Source organism: Lytechinus pictus, chromosome 2 (assembly GCF_037042905.1).
Source record: "Lytechinus pictus isolate F3 Inbred chromosome 2, Lp3.0, whole genome shotgun sequence".
Classification (NCBI taxonomy): Eukaryota; Metazoa; Echinodermata; class Echinoidea; order Temnopleuroida; family Toxopneustidae; genus Lytechinus; species Lytechinus pictus.
In genome coordinates this window covers 10,366,797-10,392,505 of record NC_087246.1, presented here as the reverse complement: position 1 = coordinate 10,392,505, position 25,709 = coordinate 10,366,797, and the positions used below count along the sequence as shown (strand labels likewise).

The 25,709-nt window shown below is 34.1% G+C and overlaps 1 protein-coding gene across 1 annotated transcript in view; it reads left to right on the top strand.

The window, feature by feature from the left end:
* LOC129254843 (RIMS-binding protein 2-like) overlaps window positions 1–25,709 on the top strand; it is a 125,841-nt gene that overhangs the window by 44,601 nt on the left and 55,531 nt on the right. The window contains exons 3-4 of the mRNA XM_064106162.1: window positions 18,194–18,283; window positions 18,831–18,953. Of these exons, the coding sequence (XP_063962232.1) occupies window positions 18,194–18,283; window positions 18,831–18,953 (213 nt within the window). The remainder of the gene's footprint in view (window positions 1–18,193; window positions 18,284–18,830; window positions 18,954–25,709) is intronic.

Sequence of the window (25,709 nt, the reverse complement as noted above, 5' to 3'; positions counted from 1 at the left end):
TAAATTTCTTGCCGAAGGAAATTACGCCATGGCTGGGATTCGAACCCACAACCCTCTGTTTCAAAGTCCGGAGACTAATCCACTGGGCCACAACGCTCCACAACAGAACTCTATTCTTAAAAGATATCACTGTTATCATGATTTTTGCTCTAGATATCTGATTTGGATGATAATAAAAATATTGACTGCCCTTCTTTCGGGAAACATCAAATATATTGCCCTTAAAAGACCCATATTGCCCTCGTCTAAAGACTCGGGCCAATATGATTCTTTTGCTGGCAATATATTTGATGTTCCCCTCAAGACCAGTCAATATTATATAATTATTGCCTTTCTTCATTCTAATAGCATAACAAGCATAACAAATACTAGGCAAGAAGGCAGAATGTCCTCTTTCAAAGTCTTTGGTACGACCTTTCTTGGGCTTTGAACCCACTATTTCATTGTTGTCAAGTGTCGGTGTTTGTAAAACGTGTTAGTCTTTAAAGAAAGTAGTCTTTTCTGAGAATTCAGGTTCCTTGATAAACATTCCAATCTTGAAAATTCTATCAAGGGAAGCAAATGCAAAAAAAAAATGATGCAAAAGTTTATGTTGACTTTACTTTAGGCAAAATAATGTAACTAAGGACTGAAAGAGACAGTGAGAGGGACTGAGAAAGCGAAATAGTGAGAGAGAGAGAAATGTATAATAAAGAAACGAAGACAGACAGAGAGAAAGTTAGTGAAATAGAGGGGGGAGGAGTCCATAACCAAGACATATTACCTATATAGTCTAAATGAAAGGAAGATGAATAGAGAAACCCTCTTTGAATTATATTTCTTATAAAGGGTTGACTTTATCTTCTTTAGTCATGACCACTATACCCCTGGAGATTTATGACGCTTTTCATCACTGTATACAATGAAGTGAAGCATGAAGAACCATCTAAACAGGCTGCTCCCAAAACACCACATAAAGAGCTGTTGATGAAGCATAGTCAACGTGCTCGCGTCATCAGCGGTCTGTTTCCATCTTCTCCATTTACCCATCTTGAGTGATGTCGGTGGATGACTTTGATGCCATTGTTTATGCTGTCTTGTATCTTGCATTGTGCAGTGAGTGTATCTTAGCAGTGCTTGGGGAGTTGGAATAGTTTGAGTTAGAGCCAGTGATAACAGATGGGCTACAGGGAGATGAGAGTTAGCCTAAGACTTTGGTGAATATCTGAATTTTTGTCCTTTTTTATTATAAAGTAAGCAAAAAGCAGAAGAGGAAGAGGAGAGGGAGAGAGAAGTTTGATCCAAGTAAAAAGAGAGAAGAGAGTTTTTTTTAAATTATGGAAATTAAAGATGGAATTTCAACTGTATTCCATGTTCTCTTCTTTGAGATCCCTTCAGAGAGAGAGAGAGAGAGAGAAGGTGAGAGAGAAAGAAAAAAAGAAAGAAAGAAAGAAATAAAGAAAGAAAGAAAGTAAGAGAGAGAGAGAAGGGAGTTTGCAGAGAAGAATGAAGTATGATGAGAGATGGGAAGGTTCAAATGGTAGGCTACTACTATGAGGAACTTAGATGGAATAATTAATGAAATCAAAATATATAAAAAATGCTTCATCTTACATTTTTCACATCACTCCTCTCCTTCACTTAAATGATATCCAATGTTTCTTATTGAAAGGATTCTTCTAGATTTGAAAAGACATAATCATATTTCCCACAGCATCTTTCAAATGTCAAGAGGGATACTGTATCCATTTTCCATATCAACAGATCAACCCTTTTTCTAATATTCATTCACAACAAAAAGCTAGGATTTTGAAAACAAAATGTCAAATTTGATAAATGACCTATGCACATCAAGAAAATTTGCTTGAAACTATAGTGTTGAAACTATAGTTTTAAGAGCAAATAGACATTTTATCAGTTACCAAAGCTCCTTTCAATTATTCTAAGCACAATGTCATATTTGATGAATAACTATGGTGAATTATAATATGGAATAATAAACCAGATTTTGCATTTGTTTTGTATTCTTCTGATAGCCCAGAGTCAATAAATTATGGGAGTCTATTCTTACCTTTATTAGTATTTTGACCAAATACAAATCTTTTAAAAGCAGGTGTTTTATTCTTTCCCCGGAGAATTTGGAACTTAGAATTTAAGATACAGTAATATAACAGCGATATATTGTGGCGTGTATTAGTCACTCAGTTATAACACAGAATTATATTTATCAAACTAATTTAAGGTTGTAAGACTGCATTTCACATTCAAGTCAATTTTAATGAAATCTGTTTTATTTAAATGATTATGTTCATCAAAGTTATTTTCATGAAAAGGAACATTTTGAAAATGCTTAGCACTATTTTTTGGTAACTTTACTGCCTCTTTTATAGTTCATTTGTCATACTTTTAAATTGCCATGAATATAAGTAACTGTTTGGAAAAAGCTCTAATTTTGAAATAAAAAGAAAATGTAAAAGGAAAGGGTAGATTAAAAAAAATATATAATTCTTTATAAGTCTCTTTTGAACCTTAGACATATTTTGTTTGTAGCGATTCACTGAAGTGTAAATGTCTTACAATTTTAAATAAGAGAATGATTTTTTTTTTAATCCATGAAAGAAATGGTTAAGAAATTAATTATAACAACATATAGGAATAGTTCATGGACCAGAACAAATAATTCAGTTTTGTCAAACTTGCTGAAGGAAAAGCAACGTCCTTGAACTTTCAATCTTGCATAAATTAAAGAAAAAATATTAGTTTATTTCTGTTTCAATTTGTTTTTTTTATTATAAATTCCCTTCAGTTCTTATTCCAATTGAGATATTGATTCAAGAGATAAACCACAGTTAATCATTGATGTTTTCTTTGACTGAGAGGGAAAGTAAAATAAAGCAATGAAAGGAAGGGGTTCATGTCACATTACCACTATCCCTGATATTGCCTATTGATATCTGCAGTCTCTTAGAGCATTCTCCTAACCAATAAGGATTGTCAGATGTGATGAATTGGAGTAAAAACGAACAGACAATGCGTGCCAAGCGCAGACATGTATCCTGCCTAAAATGGCATTTTTATTATAGCCTGCGCATCAAAACCACTACGCTTTGGAGGGGTAATAAAGAAGAAGATACGCTCATTTAGAATTGGTCGTGAGATGTAAATTGAGGTTCCCTCATCCCTAGTTGCTCTACAGTGGACTTAGTTATACAGTTTGTTGTGTTTTCAAGAGCATAACAAGGATTTTGAGTGTCAGTTGCACTAAGACTTCCCACTACTGCTTATTTCAAAGTATATTTTAGTTGGTATAGTATATGTCTTGTTTACAATAATTTGAAGAAATTTAGTATTTTAATATGCTGTTTTTATGTACCATAATGTTTGCATTGACTATCAAAATAACCACATGATGATATTTTTTTCAAATATAGAGGAAGCATACCGTCCATGTGTTCATTTCTTGTCTTTAAATGATACTGTTGGGTCATGTTTAGGAGTGGGCCACAGAATGATATGATGTATTAGCCGACATGATCTCATCATTTGCATGAGTTAAGCAAATGTTTAATGTTACGCAGTATATTGAAATATTAATCTTTTTTTTAGTGTTGAATGAGCTTTGACATATAACATTATTCATATATAAGGATAATATAATTTCCAATAGCAGTCTGGTATCTTCCCTCACTCAGCATCCTGAAAGGTCCCGCTCTCAATCAAACAGAACATCCCTCCTTTTACCATTTATACCCCTGTCTGATGGAATTTCCTCTTTTAATTTAGACCTCATGTTCCCCCACATTCATTTTCTACGTTGACTCAATTTCTATCAAATCAAAACTAAAGAAGATTTATTTAGCTTTGAATGTTGGAGATGTGCCTGTTCTTTTGATTTGTTAGAGGTATCAGCTAAGTGGTATCGGTTATTTGTCAGTATTAGAGAGAGCAGGGTTCAATGGGATTGAGAATTGGAGGCTTTTACTTCACCAACATTACTCATCCCAAACCAGACATACATCCCCTTTTTTACATCCATTCCTCACAATGTCATTCCACCTGTATTAGATCAGACAGGGACTTTACCTACTCCTTTTTGCAAATACAATAAATTCATGCACTGCTTGAGATAAATTTGTTAAAAGCTTTTATACTATCATGTTGCTAAATTGATGAAATACAATAGCGACGTGTTTGCATGCTGGTTGTTCACATTCCATTTGCCTATTCATTTGTTCTTGGGGAGTATTTGTTAAGACTAGAAGGTTTTGGTTTCAAAATTGGAAAGCCATTCTCAAAGTGTCTCATCTGAAATATCTTAAACAAAATCCATCTTATTTTGTTTTGATGTTATATTGAGCTTTTTTGAAGATCTTTCTATAACCAGGAAGGGAGGGATCGTCTGATCTCTGTATTAATTAATAGCATGACCAGATGAATTCCTATTTGAAAAGAGGAAGGTGAATTGAATGCAAGATCATGGAAATATTTATTTTCATCAAAATATTGCAAATTTTACCTTGCAAGATTTTAGTGTTCTGTGAAGTCATAGTGCATTTGGGTTATATCAGAAAAGGGGAAATTGTACTATCTGAAGGGTTTATCTTGTTTTAGTAATATATGGTAGTATCTTTATCTGACTTTTATTAAAGTAAGATATTTTTTAAATTATATATAGAGATTGTAGCAATGGAAATCAAAAAGGGTTTCTTATTTTCAAAATAATAACTCTTCCAGATGTTAGATAGGGAAATCCCTTCTTTCTTTGGTCAAATTGTGTTTGACTTCATCTTTTCATGATTTTTTTTTTTTTTTTGGGGGGGGGGGTAAGGGGGATAAAATAGTCCTTATTGAGTTACAAATTACACCACAAACCATTTACAAAGGGAATGGATGAAGAAAGTTGTTCCTGAGGTTCAGATTTTGTGCAATGTCATTGAAAAAGGACATGATTTTCAGAATGGAAGGGAAATTTGAAGTAATTTTGAATGCTGAGAGAAAGAGAGAGTGACACAGAGAGAAAGAGATTGAAAAAAAACCAAATTGGTTATATGCAAAGAAGTGGTACAGTGTGCAACTCACTCATAGTATGCTATTTGTGTTGAATGATAGAAGCAGTTAAGATTAGTCATGTCAAAATGACATTATAACTCCATCTTGTGTTTTCTTTTTCTTCCCCCCCTTACATTCCCAACCTTAGTCCCTGTATTTACCTAGACATGTAGAAGGTAAATAATATGCTTTGCTTTTTCTTTTGGTCTATTTGCATCCGCGACCATCGGGCTTGCGTGTGAAGCCGAAACCTCACCTGCCTTGAGCTCGCCGGCTTTACAGCGACACCTGTACCCCGGTCGAGAGAAACGTGAGCCCTCGTACGTCCCAAGGGAGGGCAATGCTAGACTCAGATTGGCCAGTGTGCTGTACATTTGACTAACATTCAGACAGCTTCTGCTCTTTCTGTCTTGTCCAATTTCTGGCAGGTTTTTCAATTTGCCATTATGTTTCATTTATTTTGTTAAGGTTCCATGGTTCTGTGTTTATTTAACATATGCGGTGAATACCTGTTGGGTGTTGTGGAGAGATAGGAAGACAGACAGAAAGGAAGAGACAGGTGTAAAGTGAGGACAGAAATATGGAGATGAGAGATACAAAATGGAGATGAGGATGAGTTAAAAGCATTATAAGTAATCTCTTCAGCAGCTCTGCTATCCTGGGATTATAATAGAATGGAAAAAAAAGGGTAAATGAAAGAAAGAGAGAGAGATAAGGAAATAGGGAAGGAAAATGCAATTTGGACTGTATGGCAGAAATGGTAAATAGTAAATTACTATGATAAAAGTAATTCACATGAAACATATGGAGATGACCTTTGACTCTAGTTGTAGATCGTGTATTTTTTATGTTAGTTTTTGAATTTGGGAAAATCTTGAATTCAGAAATGTTTATTAGATAAATCAATTTGACTTAATTCCTTTGATACTAGGGGCTTTTTAAAATTATATTATATGTAATCAGCCATAGGTGCAATTGAAATTTATGTTAATGGTTGACCTAATGGAAAATTAAGTAACTCTGAAATTCTGAAATAAAATTTGAATGCTCGCTCATTAGAGAAATTCATATTACTATTTATTCATTTTTTTATGATTCATGACTCGCTGTATCTTATTTCATTTTGATAGAGACTATATTCTCACATTAGAAATGCTTTTGACCAAGCTCTTGGTCAAAAAGAAAGTTCTATCAAGTTCTCAAACAGTCATTATCTTGAATTAGGCCCTCATCTATTGATGCTCAAGTTCCTTTCATCCTTCCTCTCAACCGTCCAATATCCTTGCCATTCTCCTTCTCTTCAAGACCAATTCCATCTACCTGTCCTCCATCCCAAACCTCCTGTGAACCTACAATTCCTCCATAATCAGTTTATATCCTGTTCAACTTGAAATCCGACTCCGCAAACGTGAAATGGCCAGCGCCCAACCAAATATTAGCACTTCACGTCGTGGTTTCCAATCTGAAGGTGACAGTGGTTTATTACCATGTCCTGCACCAGGTGTCTTTGTTCCTGTTTGCGCTTCTCCATATTTTTTTTGGCTTGCAAGTCTGCCACTGCTTCTTGTTTTCTCTCTTCTTCCTTGGCTTTGCTAAGCAACTCCTAAGTGATGAAACATAAGCCATTTGAGGTTAAGACCCCTAGCTCGTCGAATGTCTCTCACGGATCCTGATCATTCCGTTTTCATTTACTACCAGAGAGGCTTGCATTGATTACGACTAAGAGCTTGGAGGTGTACCGTTTGCGATTACGTTTCCACCTCTCTCCTGTCGTTGGAGAGCCGACTCCCGCGAGCCTGCTCCGGGCTCTCGCAACCATAGAAAAAACCAAAAAACCCAGCACCAAATCACAACGATCGTAATGGCATGATAGATTTGAGATGTAATTTTGACGAGGAACAATTAAGCTGAAATTTCATCTTATGTGTAATGTGACAGACTGCTTGCATCTGGTTACTGTTGCCTCCTGGTAGATATTGGGGTTAGATATTGCTTTCATGAATAAATGTCCTGGACAAGTTAATTTAAAACCTTTCTTGACTATTAATATCAGAGTTCTGTCGGTTACTGACTTGTCGGTTAGTCCTTAACATCTTGTTGGTGTCAAGTTTCACTAACTTTTTTTACCAACTTTCAAGAACATTTAATGGATAGATCACTATCACACTTTTTGTCTCACCTGCATAGCAGAGTGAGACTATAGGCGCCGCTTTTCCGACGGCGACGGCGGCGGCGGCGTCAACACCAAATCTTAACCTGAGGTTAAGTTTTTAAAATGACAGCATAACTTAGAAAGTATATAGACCTAGTTCATGAAACTTGGCCATAAGGTTAATCAAGTATTACTGAACATCCTGCCTGAGTTTCATGTCACATGACCAAGGTCAAAGGTCATTTAGGGTCAATGAACTTAGACCATGTTGGGGGAATCAACATCAAAATCTTAACCTAAGGTTAAGTTTTTGAATTACCATCATAACTTTGAAAGTTTATGGATCTGATTCATGAAACTTGGACATAATAGTAATCAAGTATTACTGAACATCCTGTGCAAGTTTCAGGTCACATGATCAAGGTCAAAGGTCATTTAGGGTCAATGAACTTTGGCCAAATTGGGGTATTTGTTGAATTACAGCCATAAATTTGAAAGTGTGTTGGTCTAGTTCATAAAACTTGGACATAATAGTAATCAAGTATCACTGAACATCCTGTGCGAGTTTCAGGTCACATGATCAAGGTCAAAGGTCATGTAAGGTCAAAGAACTTTGGCCACGTTGGGGGTATTTGTTGAATTGCCATCATATCTCTATAAGTGTATTGGTCTAGTTCATAAAACGTGGAAATAAGAGTAACCAAGTATCACTGAACATCTTGTGCGAGTTATAGTAGTTTTCAAAATCAGCACTGCTGCTATATTGAATCGCGTGATGCAGGTGAGACGGCCAGAGGCATTCCACTTGTTTCTCTTTTTCACTGACTAATAAATGTATTTGTTAGTGATCTTATGATAAAGTGTATCGCTATCTTGAGAAAAATCATTATCAAGAAGAACAATATATACCCCCTCCCCTTTAAGTAAATACTTGTGATGCCAAAAAGTTATATTGTGCAGTATGATAATTGGAAATTAATTACAGGGAAATATGCATTACTTGTTGTTTATCTTGATATATAAAATTGATGTAAATGTGTAAAAAAATGTATAAAAATAAACCTCTCCTATGATTAAATGAAAACAAAATTACAAGTTGACATGAATCGGTATACTGAATGAATAATATTTTTCTTCAAAAATTACGAATGCATCATTTCAAAGGTGTAAAAGGAATATAATATATACCCTGACACAAAATCTTCTAACCTAATTTGATGAAGTGATATGTACGTCTTCTGTTACCAGGTTATTACCTTAAAGAAAAAAAATAGTTATAAACTCTGACAGCAATACTTTAAATTCATTAAGATATTTCATTACTTGTATTCTTTCTCTATCTTTAATTTCCTATTCTGACTTGATGTACTGCAAAAGGTTGATAGTGGTAATATCTTACTTTGAAAGGTTTTACCTGTCAATCTTACAAAAAGATAGAATTGAAAACTAAATCATGGATACTGAACTTCTGATTATTTTTGTGTTTGAAGCTGGAGAAAGATGAACCCTTACAAAGAATGTAATTGCATTTTAAAGTTTATTTGAAGCCATACAAAATAGGAAAAAAAAAACAATTCTGTAATTTCTCTGAAATTTTTTCCTGATATCCATGCATGGATACTCATATACAAGATTCCATAGACTGTATTTGATTTATTCATTAATTTATGTTGTGTTTTGACTATTCTTGAATTTTTTATGTCATTTACCCAATTTGAAAAAAAATTGCGTGTGTGAATACCTAATTGGAGAAAAGGAAAATTGTATTTATGGAAATTTATTCATTGAAGCAGCACATCATATTTAGAGTGAAAGACAATTTAGTGTTGACGGTAGATGCAAGAAAGTCAGAGACACTTGGGGTGTGTTTATGCTTCCATTGCGAGGACGGAATCATGCTTAACTTTTCAGAGGCGAAATCACGATCTCCAGCTGGCTTCGCATCGTAATTTTCGTTGAGCAGGAAAGCGATGTCAAATTGGGCGCGCCCTTTTTCGAAAGTTTTTTTTTCCGAGTGTTGTTATAGGGAAGGTACGTCGACTGTTATATAAACATCAAACAATTTCCCATATTTTAGTCATTGCATGGAGCTTCTTGATATAGCCATATAATTTCCACCATGGTGAGGATAATAGTAAGAAAAAATAAAGAATATTAAGTATACAAAATAATAAAATATCAATTTGTTTATGCTACTGGGGCATTTGGAGATGTCTCCTCATTATAACTCATGTTCCAGGTTTTTTTGGTGTAAATCCCTCAACGTTCATCGTGATGACAAATTGGAAGAGTATAGTAATAGTACTAATGCAAAACAAGGGAGATGAGAGGTAACTCCGTGGAGGTAACATGCGACCATGGAGCAATGCGATTGTATTTGCCCGCGGATTTTCATCTCACCGGAAGCATGTAACAAATGACGTAATTTAAACACGTTTACGATCGTGGTTCTGTTTATACTTCCCCAGAAAGCCTGATTCTGGTAAAACGACGTTTACAAACGCACCTTTTTGTGCGTTTACGATCGGCGTTTTGAAACAGCGTTTAAATGAAAGTAAGCATGGACGCAACCGTGTTTTGGACTAATCACGTTTGGAAACGCTGATTCTGGCCTGAAAAGTGGAAGCATAAACACGGCCTAAGATAGATGGCCTGGAGTGATTCTGTCAATCACACTAAACTTAATCCAATAACATAACCTGTGGGTCAGACTACTAGAGGCTATTGTTCACAGTGAATATCAATCAGGGATTGTCTATGGATAATGATGTTTTGCTTCTAACTAGTTAGGATGGGGGTATTGGTTTCTCCTCATGTCTTATGAAGAAAACTATATAGAGAGCAGTGCAGGATGTAACCCCTCCCCAAAATGGAGCAGTCATACTAGACACCACAAAGAAAATTAAATGTCTCACAGGTGTAAATGTATCCTCTAATCATGTTAAACTTCATATACATACATGCATGGGTAGTTAATTCATTAGTTTGGTTGTCTGCACTGTTCTGGTAGGTTATTCTGTCCTTTAACAGGGGAACCTAAACCTTATTTTATTGATCACATATGGTGAGCATATATCCATCTTTATGAAAATAACCCCAACCCCTGAAATTCTGTATATACCACTGATTTAGGGATGTAGGTCCTATTGTAGGAGAGCATGGACTCTTATTTTATTTTACTATATATGTTTAGTTGACAGGAGGCAGTATCTACTAGATATTGCAAACTTGGTGTTGTTTCATGTGTGCTACTGCTTGTTTGCTGCAAGCGCATACTTAATTATGGTAGCTGCTCTTGCATCATCCTCATGCTTCTGTTTCTAATTCATATTCACATTATTTACCAGAAGAAATATATGTGTTAAAAAAATTGGGCCATTTGTATGCAGACACAAATATACATGTCTACTGTATAACATCATCTTAAATCATCAACCCATAATATGACTAGCAAAAAAAAAGAGAGTATCAGTAGCAACAACAACAACACCCCCCCCCCCCCCCCAATAAAGAAATAACAATAACAATACTGTATCCAACATCTCTCTGTTGTGGAATCTGCTAGAAAGAATGTATTTGCTTTCCTTAGTCAGTCCTTGGGTGTTATAAGTGAGTCTAGCTGCTTAATACCACAGTAATTTCATAAATTTGTAGAAAAGTCCGGTGATATATATGAGCCGTGTTTTCTTGTACCCCAGCAGTCCGCCTGCTCAATGTGGTCGTCTTTTAGACCTCTTTGAGTTGATTAATTAAATTTGATTTTTATGACCTTTGCCTGCCACATTCTTCCGTTTGTCTGCTTTCCTGTGATTTAATTTGAAAGGTATCTAGTGCAGAATTCAAGTACAAATGACTCTTCTGAAAGAATAATGATAAGGGCAAATCCAAGGTTTTGTCAGACATTAAATTGTCACATATTTTCGAAATTTACTCTTATTTTGTGCACATAAAACTTTTTATCAATAATAAATTACAGTACCTGTTTTCATAATCTTGTATGTGAAATGTGTCTAATCAGTATAAAATAAATCCCAGGTATACAATAATGATAAATCAAAATTAACAAGTAGATGAATTAAATGAAAAAATGAATTAATATAAATATTGAATCTTCTCTGAAAAATAAACTGATGTATGAAGAAATAAATAGATTTATAAATAGATGGAATAAATAGGGTACATAAACAAAAACATCCATTAATCGATTGATATTGATTGCTACAAAACCTCTTTTTTCTCTCATCTCCATTCTTCCCCTCTCACACACACACTCTTGCTCACTTCATGTTTAGAAAACAAAAATATTTCTGAAAGATTGTTAATATTACTGAGCAGAAACATACTCCACTTTTTGACACTTTATAGGAATAGGAGCTTAGTATAAGAGGATTGATGAAATGTATTGAAGGGATTTGTATGCAAATTAATTTCCATTACAGGAAATGCATTTTTCAAAATGTCAATCATGTTGGGGAATTAATCAATATAGGATGAGATCCAATTCAGGAGGCTAATAACAGATTAACCACTATCAGATAAATTTACAAGATTTGATAAATAAGTTAAGTTAAAAATATCGTAGAAGAAAATCAAAGCGGCGAGGGGATATGACAAAACTAATTTAGCTGTGGAAAGTGGGAAGGAACAGCTTTTGTAAAGAGAAAATGCCCCCAAGGAAATATCAGGCTGTAAAAAAAAAACTCACTAAAGACCCACTTTAGTCGATTTGTAGAACGTGTTCGATCAAGATATGTTACAAACTTGATCAAATGATACCAGTATTGATCCTATTCAACAGGGGCTCATGTGGTATAGATTGATGTAGAGTAAGATTATTGAGAGTTGGTGTTAAAGGAAGCTTTTATTTATTTGACAAATATCGATAATATTCAAAAGATATATTTAATGTGTGGTTAAAACTGCTTTTGTGATTGTACACATTTCCTCTCTTTCAAATCGTAATTGCCTCATTCTCCCCCCCCCCTGCCTAGTCTGCAAGCACAGACTCAAATTGACACTTAAATAAAAACCATGTCTAGAGGGAAGACCATAGACACTGTTCTCATTATACTTTCTAAAACTGGTTTACTGGAAACTTTTTCAGGAAACCAGTTTGGAAGATCGCTTTGCTAGCATTTGTGAACCTGTTTCAATGATTGTCAAAAGTATTTCCAAGATTGCCTTGCTCATTTTGTCATCTTGTACCAATATCTTTTGAATCTTTGTAGTTAGAACAAATTCAGGACAGATGACTGAATGGGATAATAGAAAACAATGAGGAGAAATAGGAAGATTTGAAAGGAAATTATATATTATAGGTTTCTTGTTAATGCTGGATTTTGTTTTATAATCCAATGGATTCAAGATCACCGATAGGAAATGAAAGAGTAATTGGAAAGAAAAAAACCAAGAAGCATGTGTACTCATTTTGTATTCAAAGCTGTGAGTTGTAATGATGAATAACATAGTCTTGATGAGATTGGTTTAACCTGCTTGAAATGTAAATTTGCTAACTTTCTGGCAAGGATGCCCTTTATTCAGGACAATAAGATTAATTATGCAGAGAGCATCGTATTTGTGTTCTCATTCATTCATTCAGATATCATTCTCCTTTGTTGAAGAGGTAGTATCAAAGGAGAGAAAAGGGAACAGAATCCCTGCGGTAATAATTCAAGACTGAAAACAAACCATTTTATTATCCACCTACATGTATTCAAGATTTATTATCTGAAGGAGGTAGGGAGTGGGATAGAATAAGAAAAACTTAATATTTCAGCTTGCATATCCAATCACATTATCCAGTTTATGGGACTGAGAACAAATATCCCAGACATTCATTTCATCATCATGATTGAATGAGTAAAAAAAAATTTAAATGTACTCTAAATATCATAAAATAGGGAGAGGAGAGGGAGGGGGGGGGGCAGAAATTCACTGGTCATACAAATTACGGTGTTTGAAGATTGCCCCGGTACATGTCCCACGTCAGATTTAGTTTATTGGACTCACCACTAACCGCTTCAAATTTTATTCCGATTGTGATTGATGTTTCTCAACGCAATTGTAGAGACTGGAAAAGGTCAGAAAGAGTCACATCTCTCTGCCAAAATTGAAATTTGAAGAGATTTATTGAATTGGCTTCAAAGGGCTTCCAGTTATTGAGGATGAAAATACAAAATGATAATAAGATACAAAATGCATATTCTCGATGTGCTCATGTGGGATGGCATAATATTTACTGAATTCATCTTCGGAAAATTCACCCCTTCCCTTCTTGAAGTCAGCTGTCGCATGCATACACTGAGAATATTGAAAAATATGTATTGATTTAGCCTTCCATTTAGGCTTTAGAATTTTCCCCTCAAAATTAATTTGTGAGGACATCTGTATATGGTGGGTTTGTATTCTATTCTTGGTTGCATTTTAATTTGATGATTCTATTTCAAAAGAAAAAGGAAAAAAATATATGTTTGCACAAGGATTGTCAGAATTTGATACTTGTTGTTGCGAAATGTTGACCTATGTTTCTTTGCATTCTATTTCTCTTCTCTTCCACATGGGTAATGCGGGAATATACAGTACCTAATTAAACTCTGATATTTGTAGATACTGCTATTATATAGTAGAAAGGATATTTGAAAAGTACATGCCCTAGTATTACTAGTAATTGAATTTTTTCTTAGATGTGTCATCAAAAGGGGGGAATGCACTCATACAAGTGTTGGAGAGTTCCTGGCACTATACAATGACATTGAAATGTATTGATTAGGTATTACCTCGGGTGAGCTTTTAGCAGAAGCTTGTCTGGTGGATGATGTAATTACTGATATATCTACATTCAAAACACACTGCTTAGTATTTCAGCATAAATTTGAAAGTGTAATCTTAATGAAGATCATCATACAAAAAACAATAATTGCTTAAAGAGTCAAGGGGGGCTTTCTGGAGAGTTTTTACCCTGTCCCTTAATGCAAAGGAAATGAAAAGTAGGTAATGAGATCTCAATGACTTGTTATCCTTACATGTGTACGGGTATTGGCTAAAATTGAATCCTGACTGATTGGATCATCCTAAGGTTTGATTGTAGAACCATTTTTAACAAAGAAGGAAAAATAATCTCATGATTATTCACTCAAACTTTAAAACAAAATTTGTGGTATAGTCAAAGCATCTTTACATTTCACTTGCAAACACCTGACAGTGGAAGATTGAATACATACATTTCCAGGAAAAGAAAGAATCATGGTACTTTGAATATAGATAAATCAGTAAGTGGGATATATACATGTATGGGTGGCATTATGCTCTTTAGAGGTAGAAAGCTCTTCAAAATGAATAACGAATATCAGTGCACCGTTTCTGTTCCAAATGTATGATGTGCATTTTAAGGTGATCATGTGTAATGGTTAAACAAACATGTCACACATTAGGAGATGGGATGTGTTATTACAGGTTGAAGCTGGCTGATACAATAGTGCTCCATTCGATAGTGATTAATATTGCATGATGAAGGATGAGTAAACGGCAGTCCTTCAGATAAGAAAACTTGAGTTGAATATAAATCATTTAATGGAAAAAACATTCAAGTCAGTCTTTCTATATCTTGAGAATGAGCGAGATTAATGCTGTAGTATAGAAATATCTCATTTAATTTTTAAGAATTCCTTCTCAAATAGCCAGAAGGATATCATTTGGTTTATGTCATTCTATCACACACAACTATTATCATTTCCATTTCTCAACATATTTTCAAAGATAAAAGAAGAAATATCTAATTATGCAGGTGGTTTTAAAGAAGTAATGTCTTAGTCATGTCATCTCTGGATGATTTGTGGGGGGGGGGTTAGCTTGTTGCGGCCAGATACATAGCCATATTAGAAGACTTTTTATCACAAAGTGCAAAATGAATACATGTAATGCCTTTAGAACTGGTTGCCTATTCAATTCTTTGATTCGCATATTTTTCAGATTCCTATTCCACATTAAAGTGCTTGTTGTGAGTTAAATACTGGACCTCGTGGTGTTTTTTTTTTTATTGAAGCGTGTAAATTGATATTTTTAAAGATTAAAAAGGAACAAAGTTTTCAAGGCCCTGTTTCAAATATATAAATATCTTGTTATAAAAAAGAAATCTGAGGTTTCAAAGACACATAATTTGCTCTTCTTTGGTCTAAGTGCGCAATTTTAAGTAAATTATAAACATTAGCTTGTACCTTGACATATCAAATAAATATTATGAAATAATGCCAGCTTCTTTCAGATAATTCTCACCGAATTTTCTCCTTTTTTATATGCCTTGCATTCTAAATACTCATAAATTATTAACTCAGATTTGGGGAAAAGAGCTGATTTCAATATCTGATATACTGAAAGTATACATCTTGCTTAGAATTCAAAGTAGCAGGCCTATAATCAACAAACATTTAGAAAGAGAAAAGATGATATCAGTTTGTGAGAAACAGTCTAAACACTTATTGAGTTAGTATAGACACTTGATTTGATCACCGTGCAAGATTGGAATACTGGATGAGGAAAGAATAGCATCATATCTTATTTTGTTGACCCTGATGTCATCAGAAAGTAGTGAGGGAAACTGGCCAGTTTATGCATGAGATGCTTGCAAAAATAGAAAGACTTGAGAGAGATTTTGAATGAAATAAAATAAACGAATTCATGTCACTTAACTGAATTTGTGAGTGACTTACCCATTTCTCTTTTGCTATATGTGACCAGACAAGCGCGTTAAAATAGCAGGAAATTGTCAAATCGCTGACCCATGCACAGAAGATGTGGTCATCCGTTTTTCTGTTTGAAATGATCTCTTTCTCTTCTTGACTGTTTTTCTTTTGTAGTCTTTAATCTTTCTGTTCTAGCTTTCCCCCCAATTGTTGATGCCATTCCTTTTGTTTATCAGCAACAATGTAGTTTCATCAAAGGGTTAATAAAAAAGATGAAATGTTTCAATGTCAAAGTCAACACTGCTGCTATATTGAATTGCTTAATGCAGGCACCTTTTCATATATTTTGTAGACTTTAGGAAAAAAAGTGAAAATCATAATTGTGTGTGGGGGGGAGGAGGGGGGAGACAAACAGAAAAGGCATGAGTTGGACAACATTATGGGCGAGTATAAGATGATCAAATAAAGATTGACCTATCAGACAATAGAGAAGGTCCAGAGAGAGAAAGACAGATAAATAAAAGGAGGGATATACAATATAAAATATTTAAGTCCACACTGGGTAACAAATGACACATATCACAATGAGAGAGAGGGGTACTGTAAAAGTGGAAATTTTCGCGGATTTCGCGGCAAGATCGGCAAGCACGAATTTATGAGCATCTATTTTAATGAAAGTTTTGAACCGTAGTTCAATTGCGTGTACCGTTGTGGCAAAGAGACTGCATAATTTGACCTATAGAGGGCAACATTTAAGCAAGCAAGCTTGAGCTCCAAAATCATAAAAGTTATGCATCGCAAGAATTTGTTCCAATGCGATCATTTTTTTAACAGTCGCAGATCGGTATTTAAATTATGATTTTGCTTGAAATGTAAGTTGTTTTTGCTGTTTGATTGGTGAGCATTTAGATCTGTTTAGTTTTTAAGAAGACGTCTTGTCGATCGCCCAGGTTTGTTGATTGATCCCATGCACTTTGAATAGCCATAATCCCCCTGGTCCTTACCCAGTGCTCGGCCGTCCATGCTTGGCCAGCAGCGCCTCCGTTTTTCCTTTTCCGATGTCCGCCCCACAAAGAAAAGTTGTGCTAAATGTCACAAAAGCTCATGATTGGATCAAAACAATGCTGAATTACCCCGCTTTAGAGCTAGAATTGTGATTAGAAAATACAATTTCGTTGCGGAAATGTTAATTCAAACCATTCAGATGGGGAAGAAGGAAGTGACTTTGTGATTATGGAGTGTGCAGCGTGAATTCAAGAACCTGCGAATATGTTTGGAAGCCGCCAAGCGCGAAAAATCAATCCCGCGAAAATAACAGCCTACAGTTTGTGGGAGAGACAGCCAGAAAGACGAGCAAAAGAGAGAGAGAGAGACAGACAGACAGACAGACATAGTTAGAGTGAGATAGAGAGACAGAGACGGACATGCAGAGAGAGAGTGAGACAGAGGAGAATTAAAAGATTGGGAATGGAAAGATGAAAGGTAGGTGAGAGAAAGAAAGACACAGAGGAAAATATTTGAAAGAAGCAGCTTTGACTAAAGCTCAAGTAAACTTCAAAATTAGGTGATTGGTTCAAATTGGTTCAAATTTGATTTCCAATTCCAGTAGGAGGAGGAGGAATATAATAAAATCCTGGATAAGAATAAGTTCTTTGTGGAAAGATGAGTGATTTATTCAAAGAAAATCGACTGCGTTATTGATTTTCACTTGTTCCACATTCTGCATGAGTTTTCCTCATGGATATTGATGTTCAGCCTGCTTGTATAAGTATATTGTAGTTTTGCAAATATATATTTGGTTTATTATTGACAATTTATTGAAAAACAGATATTTCCAACTACTATATTGGTGGAGTTGGTAAGGTGGCATGTATATAAACAGACAAAAGTAGATTAAAAAGAAATATATACATGTATATACATTTGAGCTGATGTAGGTTTTGTGGCATGAAACTTGGCCATAAAATTATCTCCTATTTTTTTTTTGCTCTGACGTAAACTGCCATTTGATTTGATAGAAGAGATGCTTTCATAATGTACTTGGTTTAATTTTGCATGAATTTTACAAGTTAATAGGGGAAATAACAAATAGAAAAAACAACAATACTAACCGGTAATTTGAATCATAAATTACTATGTATATAATGTTAATTTACATACTTTTGATTTGAAACATTGAAGGCCTGCCAATAACCTCTTCCAACAATCAAAAATTGATGTATTGGATGGAGGCCATACAACAGCATGGATGATTTTGATGGATACATTTTATGCAATTAGTTGACACATTACTATTTGATTTGTAATTTTCCTCTTTTCCAATTTTTTTTTTCAGGCCCTTGATTTACAACAGGCTGTGAACCAGAATGCATTTCTAACCAAACAGCTTGGAGATCTGCACCGGAAACTTTCTCTTCTTGATCAGGTAGGAAGCAATGGAAAGATAGATACATGTTTACTTGGGATACATCCACTAGGTCTAATTAGCAGTTAGTCTGTCTCCCTTTGATTGGCCTATAACTTGTTTGTCTCCTAGCAATTTTGTTTAATTTGGACTTCACCTAGTTTTTTAAATATCAATTTTAGCTAACTCTATTTTCTCTAACATACCTTGACTTATTTTCACTTTGACAAAGACTATATAGCAGTTAGACCAAATAATAATTAGACAAAATGATAATTAGGCCAAGTTCATATTATACCAGGGACCAAAAGTGTTAATGCTGAATGAAGATGGTCATACAGAGTGTATACCAAGTAGTTTAAAACCAAATGTACTTAGTACTTGATCATGATCATGGTATTCCCTGGAATTGTTGGTGATAGGGGTACTGATATTGATAGCAATATTTTTAATTTCAAAATTGTGTTGTTTGTTGTATTAGTGGTGGATATGATAAATGTGGATATGAAGCATATTGTATATTTGGAGAATGGAAATAAAGTTGTCTTTGCCATGTCCTTTAACCTAGGTACTAGAAGAATGCCGTCAGTTGAGAGAAGACTTCACGGACCAGCGCCAAATCCTTCACTCAACGATCGCCGAAAGAGACTGGCTAAGAGACTCTGTCATTAAATTGAACAGTGACATAGCAGTAAGTATTTCCTTCATTATCACTGGTTTATTGCAAGTGAACCACCAAAACTTTGGTTTATGTTACATCAACTTATTTTGGTGTTTTTCTTTCTTTTTTTACCAAATTGATGTATATGAATCCCATAAATGGTGAAAATTCCATTTTGGTTGGTGTACTTATAATTAATAAATAATTAATAGTACCATGAGTTATATATATATCCTTTTCACGGTCAAGGGTGTAACTTTCAAAATTCAAGATCAAAATTTCAAAATGGACTTTCTTAAACATTTCTAATAAAAACAGGTCAATAAATGTCTAAATTCTTCATTTCTGTCTGTTCTGGAGCTTAATCTACTTGAGAAACCTCAAAAAAATTATGTGCAACTGTGAAAAATGAGAAAAATTGAATAAAATCAGCCTTTTGATTTCATTACCAAAATTACACATTTTTTCGTGGAAAACATTTTCATTTGCACTTTTTCATTCACAAATTAAATGTTCTTTGAGGTTTTTAAAAGTTTTGGAGTCAAAGTTTATTAGTTTTCTAAAAATTTCTATGAGTTTTTGAAATTTATCACAAATTTGGATTTTGACAACAAAGTGTTTAAAATTACATGTCTTCCAAGAGGAAGAGGAAAGCAAAAATTATTGTACATTTACTTCTCCATGAAGGTTAATTACTAACACAAATCCCATGGAAATCAGATACCAAATAAGAAAGTTGGAAATTTCTCCCAAGTGTGTTTCGGAGGCTTCAGTTAACAAAAATATGTGTTTCGGAGACTTCAGTCATGTTAGCACTATGAAAGTCCCTCATTTAAGTTGATTACTTTTACAAATCTATCTTTTTCAAATGGCATATCAGTATAAGACTGAATGTAAACAAAATCAAACAAACTAATGTCTCGTGAATGGGAAAATGTAATTCACGAATGTTAACTACTGCACAAAGACATCATATTTCAATGCCTTGGTGCCAAGATAGGTAATTGTTCAGCTTTAAAGGGAATATAGTAATAGAAGTACATCTCATACAGAAAAGAATATTCATGATGCATAAACAAAGTGATGAAATACTGAAACTTGTGTTTCAGTGGCTTTGCTAGGGTTCCCAGAGTGTTTCGGAGACTTCAATCATGTTAACATATTGCGTTTTCCATCATATAGCTAACAGCTTATTTCAATTTTAACACTTGTTTATTATTATGTTAAATCCAATTGTAAAAAAATCCAGAATTATATGTTAAGTTCAATGCAGAAAGTTGGTTGACAATTATTTTTTGTATGCCTTTAGGTAACAACAGTGTATGTTTCGGAGACTTCAATGATGTTAATACATGTAGTCCAACAGTTTCTGTAACATATACATGCATATTAAAGTAATATCCAATATTTTTACAATGAACATGTCCAGGAAATATTTTCTATATTTAAATTATGCTTGTTAGGTAGATGTGCATTACCCAAAATACCAAAGTACCAAAGTAAAGTACGTGCATCAAAGTCACACATTAAAAGGCAGTTTGGATTTGAATTGAATTGACACTAGAAATGTATGATTTTTTTTAAACAAATGCACACCTAGTTAATACCAATAGCATTTCCAATTATTTGAATGCAGGATAAAAGAGCATTGTCAATTAAATGCCTTGCTAACGGGCATAGGTGCCACGGCCGAGGATCAAACTCCAGACTTTCCAAGTACATGGATAGCAAGGCACCTTAGACCACTTGGCCGCGGCACCTCGACTATATTGTTGATATGACAATATAAAATTGAATATTTATTCCTTACTGTTTTATCAAATGGAAGTGTTAAGGAACATAGCCATGAGCAAACATGTACATGTATGTGTGATTAGTGAAATTTTCTATGCTAGGGACTTGAATTTATTAATACTGCACTTTCAAATTAGTGCTTAATAGCACTTTACTTTGCATCATTCAACAACAAGCTTTTAAAAAAAGTACATACAATACATGTAAGTTATGATTATAATTCAAAACAATTGTTGGTATTGGAATCACTTGTAGTGAATGGAGTTAGGGTAATTTTATTTATGGCACAAGTACTGTCTGCATACCAACCTAGAGCTTAAGCTCACAAAATTAATCAAATTATACTTGAAAGGTTTTATATCATGCTTTGCTTTCATCTTGATCTTTTTTCATGTTACCATATCTTTGGCACTTGGTTTTCTTCCCACTTTTTTTTCTTAAAAAAGACAATCAAGACATGCATTGTAAGCTGTACATTAAGTATTTATAAACAAATCATTTCAAATCATATTCTAAAAACTGAAATGAAAATCCTTCAAGGCAAACTGATACAACTCTCACAGATAGTAATTTTATTTGAGAAAGTTAATGGGATTAACATTGCTTTGATAGGTAATTTGTGACCAGCCATCCCGAATCCAACTACAGTGTATATTACCCTTTTTACACACGCTAAAATTTCCTTAACCCCGTACTATAGGTGGGGCTAAATTGCCATTTAGCCCCACCTATAGTACGGGGTTAAGCTTAGCCCACTTTCTTTTTACACAGCATTTTTGCAAAGTGGGCTAACCCCACCTTTTAGTACGGGATTATTTGGCCCTGCAAAAAAGCAGGGTTATCCCAGCAATTGCGGTGCTAAGAGCGATAGTACGGGGTTAAGATCGCTAGTGTAAAACGAAAGTGGGCTAAGCTTAACCCCGTACTATAGGTGGGGCTAAATGACAATTTGTAGCGTGTGTAAAAAGGTACGAGTGAAGTACTTGTACTACGAATGATCGACAAAAACCACTAGTCCGGGGTTAGCGAGTTTCGTGTGTGAAAAGCAAGCATTCCTTATCCGGGGTTAGCAATAACAATTTGGCATGTGTAAAAAGGAAAAAAAATAGTACGGGGTTAAGGATAGTAAGGGGTTAGCGATAGTCCGGGGCTAAGAAAATCCTGTGTAAAAAGGGTATATGTTGCCAAAATGAATTATGAAATTTTTATTGAGTTTAAATTATTTCATCTCAAGCTTTTAAAAGGTATATAACATGTCAAAATTAATCCATTATAACCCACATACATGTAAGTCATTGATTGAATGCAGAAGAAACTTTTTAAATAGGGAAAAACAATGTTCAAAGTTTAGGGTCCATTCAAGCTTAAGATGCAGCGATCTCAGAGAAAAGTCCAAACAGTCCACAAACACTTCTGTCAAGACTATTTTATCTGATTTTCTATCTAAGTTTACTGCTTGAGATTTTGACTGTATATGAAGAAGAAAAATTACTCTTTCCAATTAGTTTTTTTTTTCTATTTTTTTTACAAAAACATAATATTCTGGCTATTTACAGAGAACATTCCCTAGTGACTTATTGTAGGTTTGGGGTGGCTGGTCACAGTCTAACCAACCTGTATTTCAGAAGAAATCAATGTACAAAATGGATGATCACAATTCACAATCACTGATTGCGAACATGATAAGGCTGTGTCACTCTGCATTGCTCATACATTACTCAAAAAGTGTAATGCCAATTGTTATGTACTTATTACCAAGAGCTCATTGAAATAAATTGTAGTGACAGACTTTTATATTTTGAAAATACTTGAATTCACAATTCCATCAAAACAAATTGTGCAGAAAATATTGATAAAATAATGATAATGAAAAAAGCAAATGTACTATTATGGACTAAGTGCTTGGAGAATGAGAACCCTGTATTTGGTATTCATGCCTATCTTGAAGATACATATGCTATTAGATGTTGCTTAAAATATTTACATAAACTTCTCCATACCAATACATGTTCATCATGATCTAGTCATTTGTGGTAATAACACTATTACTTCCTCAGAATCTATAAAAGGATGGTCTGTCCACCAATTTATGGTTTTTGGATGACAAACTTAAAACCTTAACTTATAATGGTATGACAAAGAGAATGAAGCCTCTGAAACATAGAACTTACATGTACATGTATTTACATGTACATATATACATACATGTCTCAGATACCTTGAAAATTTGAGAAAATGCAAAGATTTATTTAAATCTTTGTATATTAAAATGTTCCTAAATATTGTATTTGTGCGTATGTGTGTAAGTATGCATGTATCTACACACTGAGTAACCTGAATTTGATTGAGGATAACACACGTTTACAAATGTAAAATTCAATCACAAATACAAGTTCTTTTGTATATCATTAAAAATTTGAAAATCTGATGAAGAAATACTCATTCCTGTAATTTTGTAGATCAAAACCAAACATGCTGTTGAAAAAATGCCTAATTTTTCTTATCCAGGACATTGGAATAACACAAAATATGGTGTTAACTCTTGTTTGAAGCCTCCGAAACAAGTGTTAACATAAGTTTAGGATGCCTGTCAATTTGGGAAAATGCAGAGCTTTATTTTGAGCCACTGTATATTACAATATTAATAAACATTACATGGTTTATATGTGTGACTTTTCTTTCTTTTAGTTGATATCTAATGTTTATATTCTGAGTTAGAAATAGGGAAATGCATGTTTTATGAGTGGAAAATCCCATCTCAAATACTTAGCTCAGGTATAACTTAAGAAATATTATTAATTATAAAATCAAATATGTTTCTGTTCTTAAGTAGATCAAAACCAACAACAAAAAAATAAAATGTGAACACTCTCTTATCTATGAATTTAGAATAACAAAAAAAAACATGTGTTAACTTATGTTCGAAGCCTCCTAAACAGAATTTTTATGTTATCAGCGAATTCTGAAAAAAATTGAATTGATATTCATACAATTTCTACCTGAGGCCAGTCTATACGACATAACATATGATTATAATACAAATTTAACCTACAAATTTTGGACTGAAGTAACAAAAAAATAAAAACAAGTGATTTGACTGTTTCGGAGGCTTCAAGTGTTTCGGAGGCTTCAATTGTTAACGGAAAGTTAGTATCATCTCTTATTTTCAAACAGCAAGGAATATCTCTGCTATTTATTGACAGGTGAACTAGGTGTCCATATACTACATTGTGATGTATTGATTGGACAAGTTCCTTCGTTCATATTTATATGGGCAGTCTGTAAAGTTTGTTTCGGAGGCTTCAAAACAGTTAACGGAAAATTAACCTTGATCAGTTAGGCTTTGAAAAAATTGTAAAAAGAAGTGTGATCCAAGATATTTTGTTTTTATTTGGAAGTTTATACTTCAAATGTTGCATAAAGGTCCTAGGGAGCAGAATTTTATTTTTTGAAAACCAATGCTCGGAATACAAAGTTTGTTAGCTATTGTTAACGGAAAATGAAGCCTCCGAAACAACAAATTGGACCACCCCGTTCTCAGAAATAAAGAAGCAGTCACACTAAAAACCTATCTGGTATTTTTCATTGAACATCTAACTTCACATTCTGCATAACAAAAGTAATCATCAACATTCCAGAAATAAGAAAGGGCATTCCAAAAAAAGTCTATGTATTTTATGTACACAAAAAAGGTGCAACTTAGGGTACTTATGTGCCTGCCAAAATTAAACGAAGTAATGAGTGAAGATGTCTATGCTACCCGAGGTAGCACTCATTGAGGTTACTCATATGTCAAAGCATCTTTAAATTATGTGGCTTTTTGAGACTGCTACAGATAAAAACATTGAAATTTCAGAGTTACACCATATATTGTGAAAATGACCATATATTAAAAAAAAATAATAAGCAGTATTACCCACTATTGTATGATGGTGGGTGTAGTCGGGTTTGGTATAACAAAGTGGCATCTTAATTGATTCAACCTTCTTCAAATTTTGAATAGGTTGGACCATGTACCTACTTCATTACTTAACTGATCTTACCAATCTCTTTTTGTGTGCTAACAGGAGCATTACAAAGCCAGGAGGCAGTGTCCCTCTGCCTCTTTTAATAGTGAACATTTCAGAAAGTCATCATAAATCCTTTCTCCATGTTGCATGTAATTGATGTAACAAGTGTTAACTGAATATGTGACTGAAGCAATATTGAGTGGAAGATAACACATTCTATAAAAGACACAGATGCTGGAGAATGACAATGTTCTCTGTTACTCAATGAACATGTTTTTAATGTGTTTATTCTTCACACTTGTTTAAGAACATCATGTGGAAAGATCACTCCCAGAAAGTACAGATTCTCACCGCTCTTGGTGCCTGAAAAACATCTGCAGAGGTACGAAGCAGTACTGCGCATTCAGAAGAAAGGGGAAATATTTTCACAAGTGGCAGGCATTTTCTTTTTCCTGCATACTGTGAGAAAAAAGAAAAAGTTTATTCGGTGATGTGCACTTTCAGAGGGGGGCAATTCATTTAAACTTGTGCAATTGTATTATGGTTGGTGTTTTATTAGTAAAACAGCCATGACATTATTGCTCAACAAATCTTGGATTGATTTGATTCTGGTAGTTAAACTACCTTGACTTGATTTAGATGGTGTATTTCCTGTAGTGCTGCTTCATATTGCCCTTCTCTACTTTCTCTTATTTCTTCCTCATCTCTTTGCCTGCATTTATCTTTCTCTTCTGTCTGTCTTCTATTGAGTGATATGTAGAAATAAGGGTAATTCAAAGAGGTATTGTATGTATCATCCATCTATCTATCTATCTGTCTATCTATCCATCCACCCACCTACCCATCCATCAATCTTTCTATCCTTTTCTATTACTTCTTCCCTTTGTGAATAGAATTGTTTTGTTTAAGAAAAAGCAACTTATTTATTTTCTTCTTTCAGTAACTGAGGTAATAATGTCCTCTTTACATATCAACAAGGCTC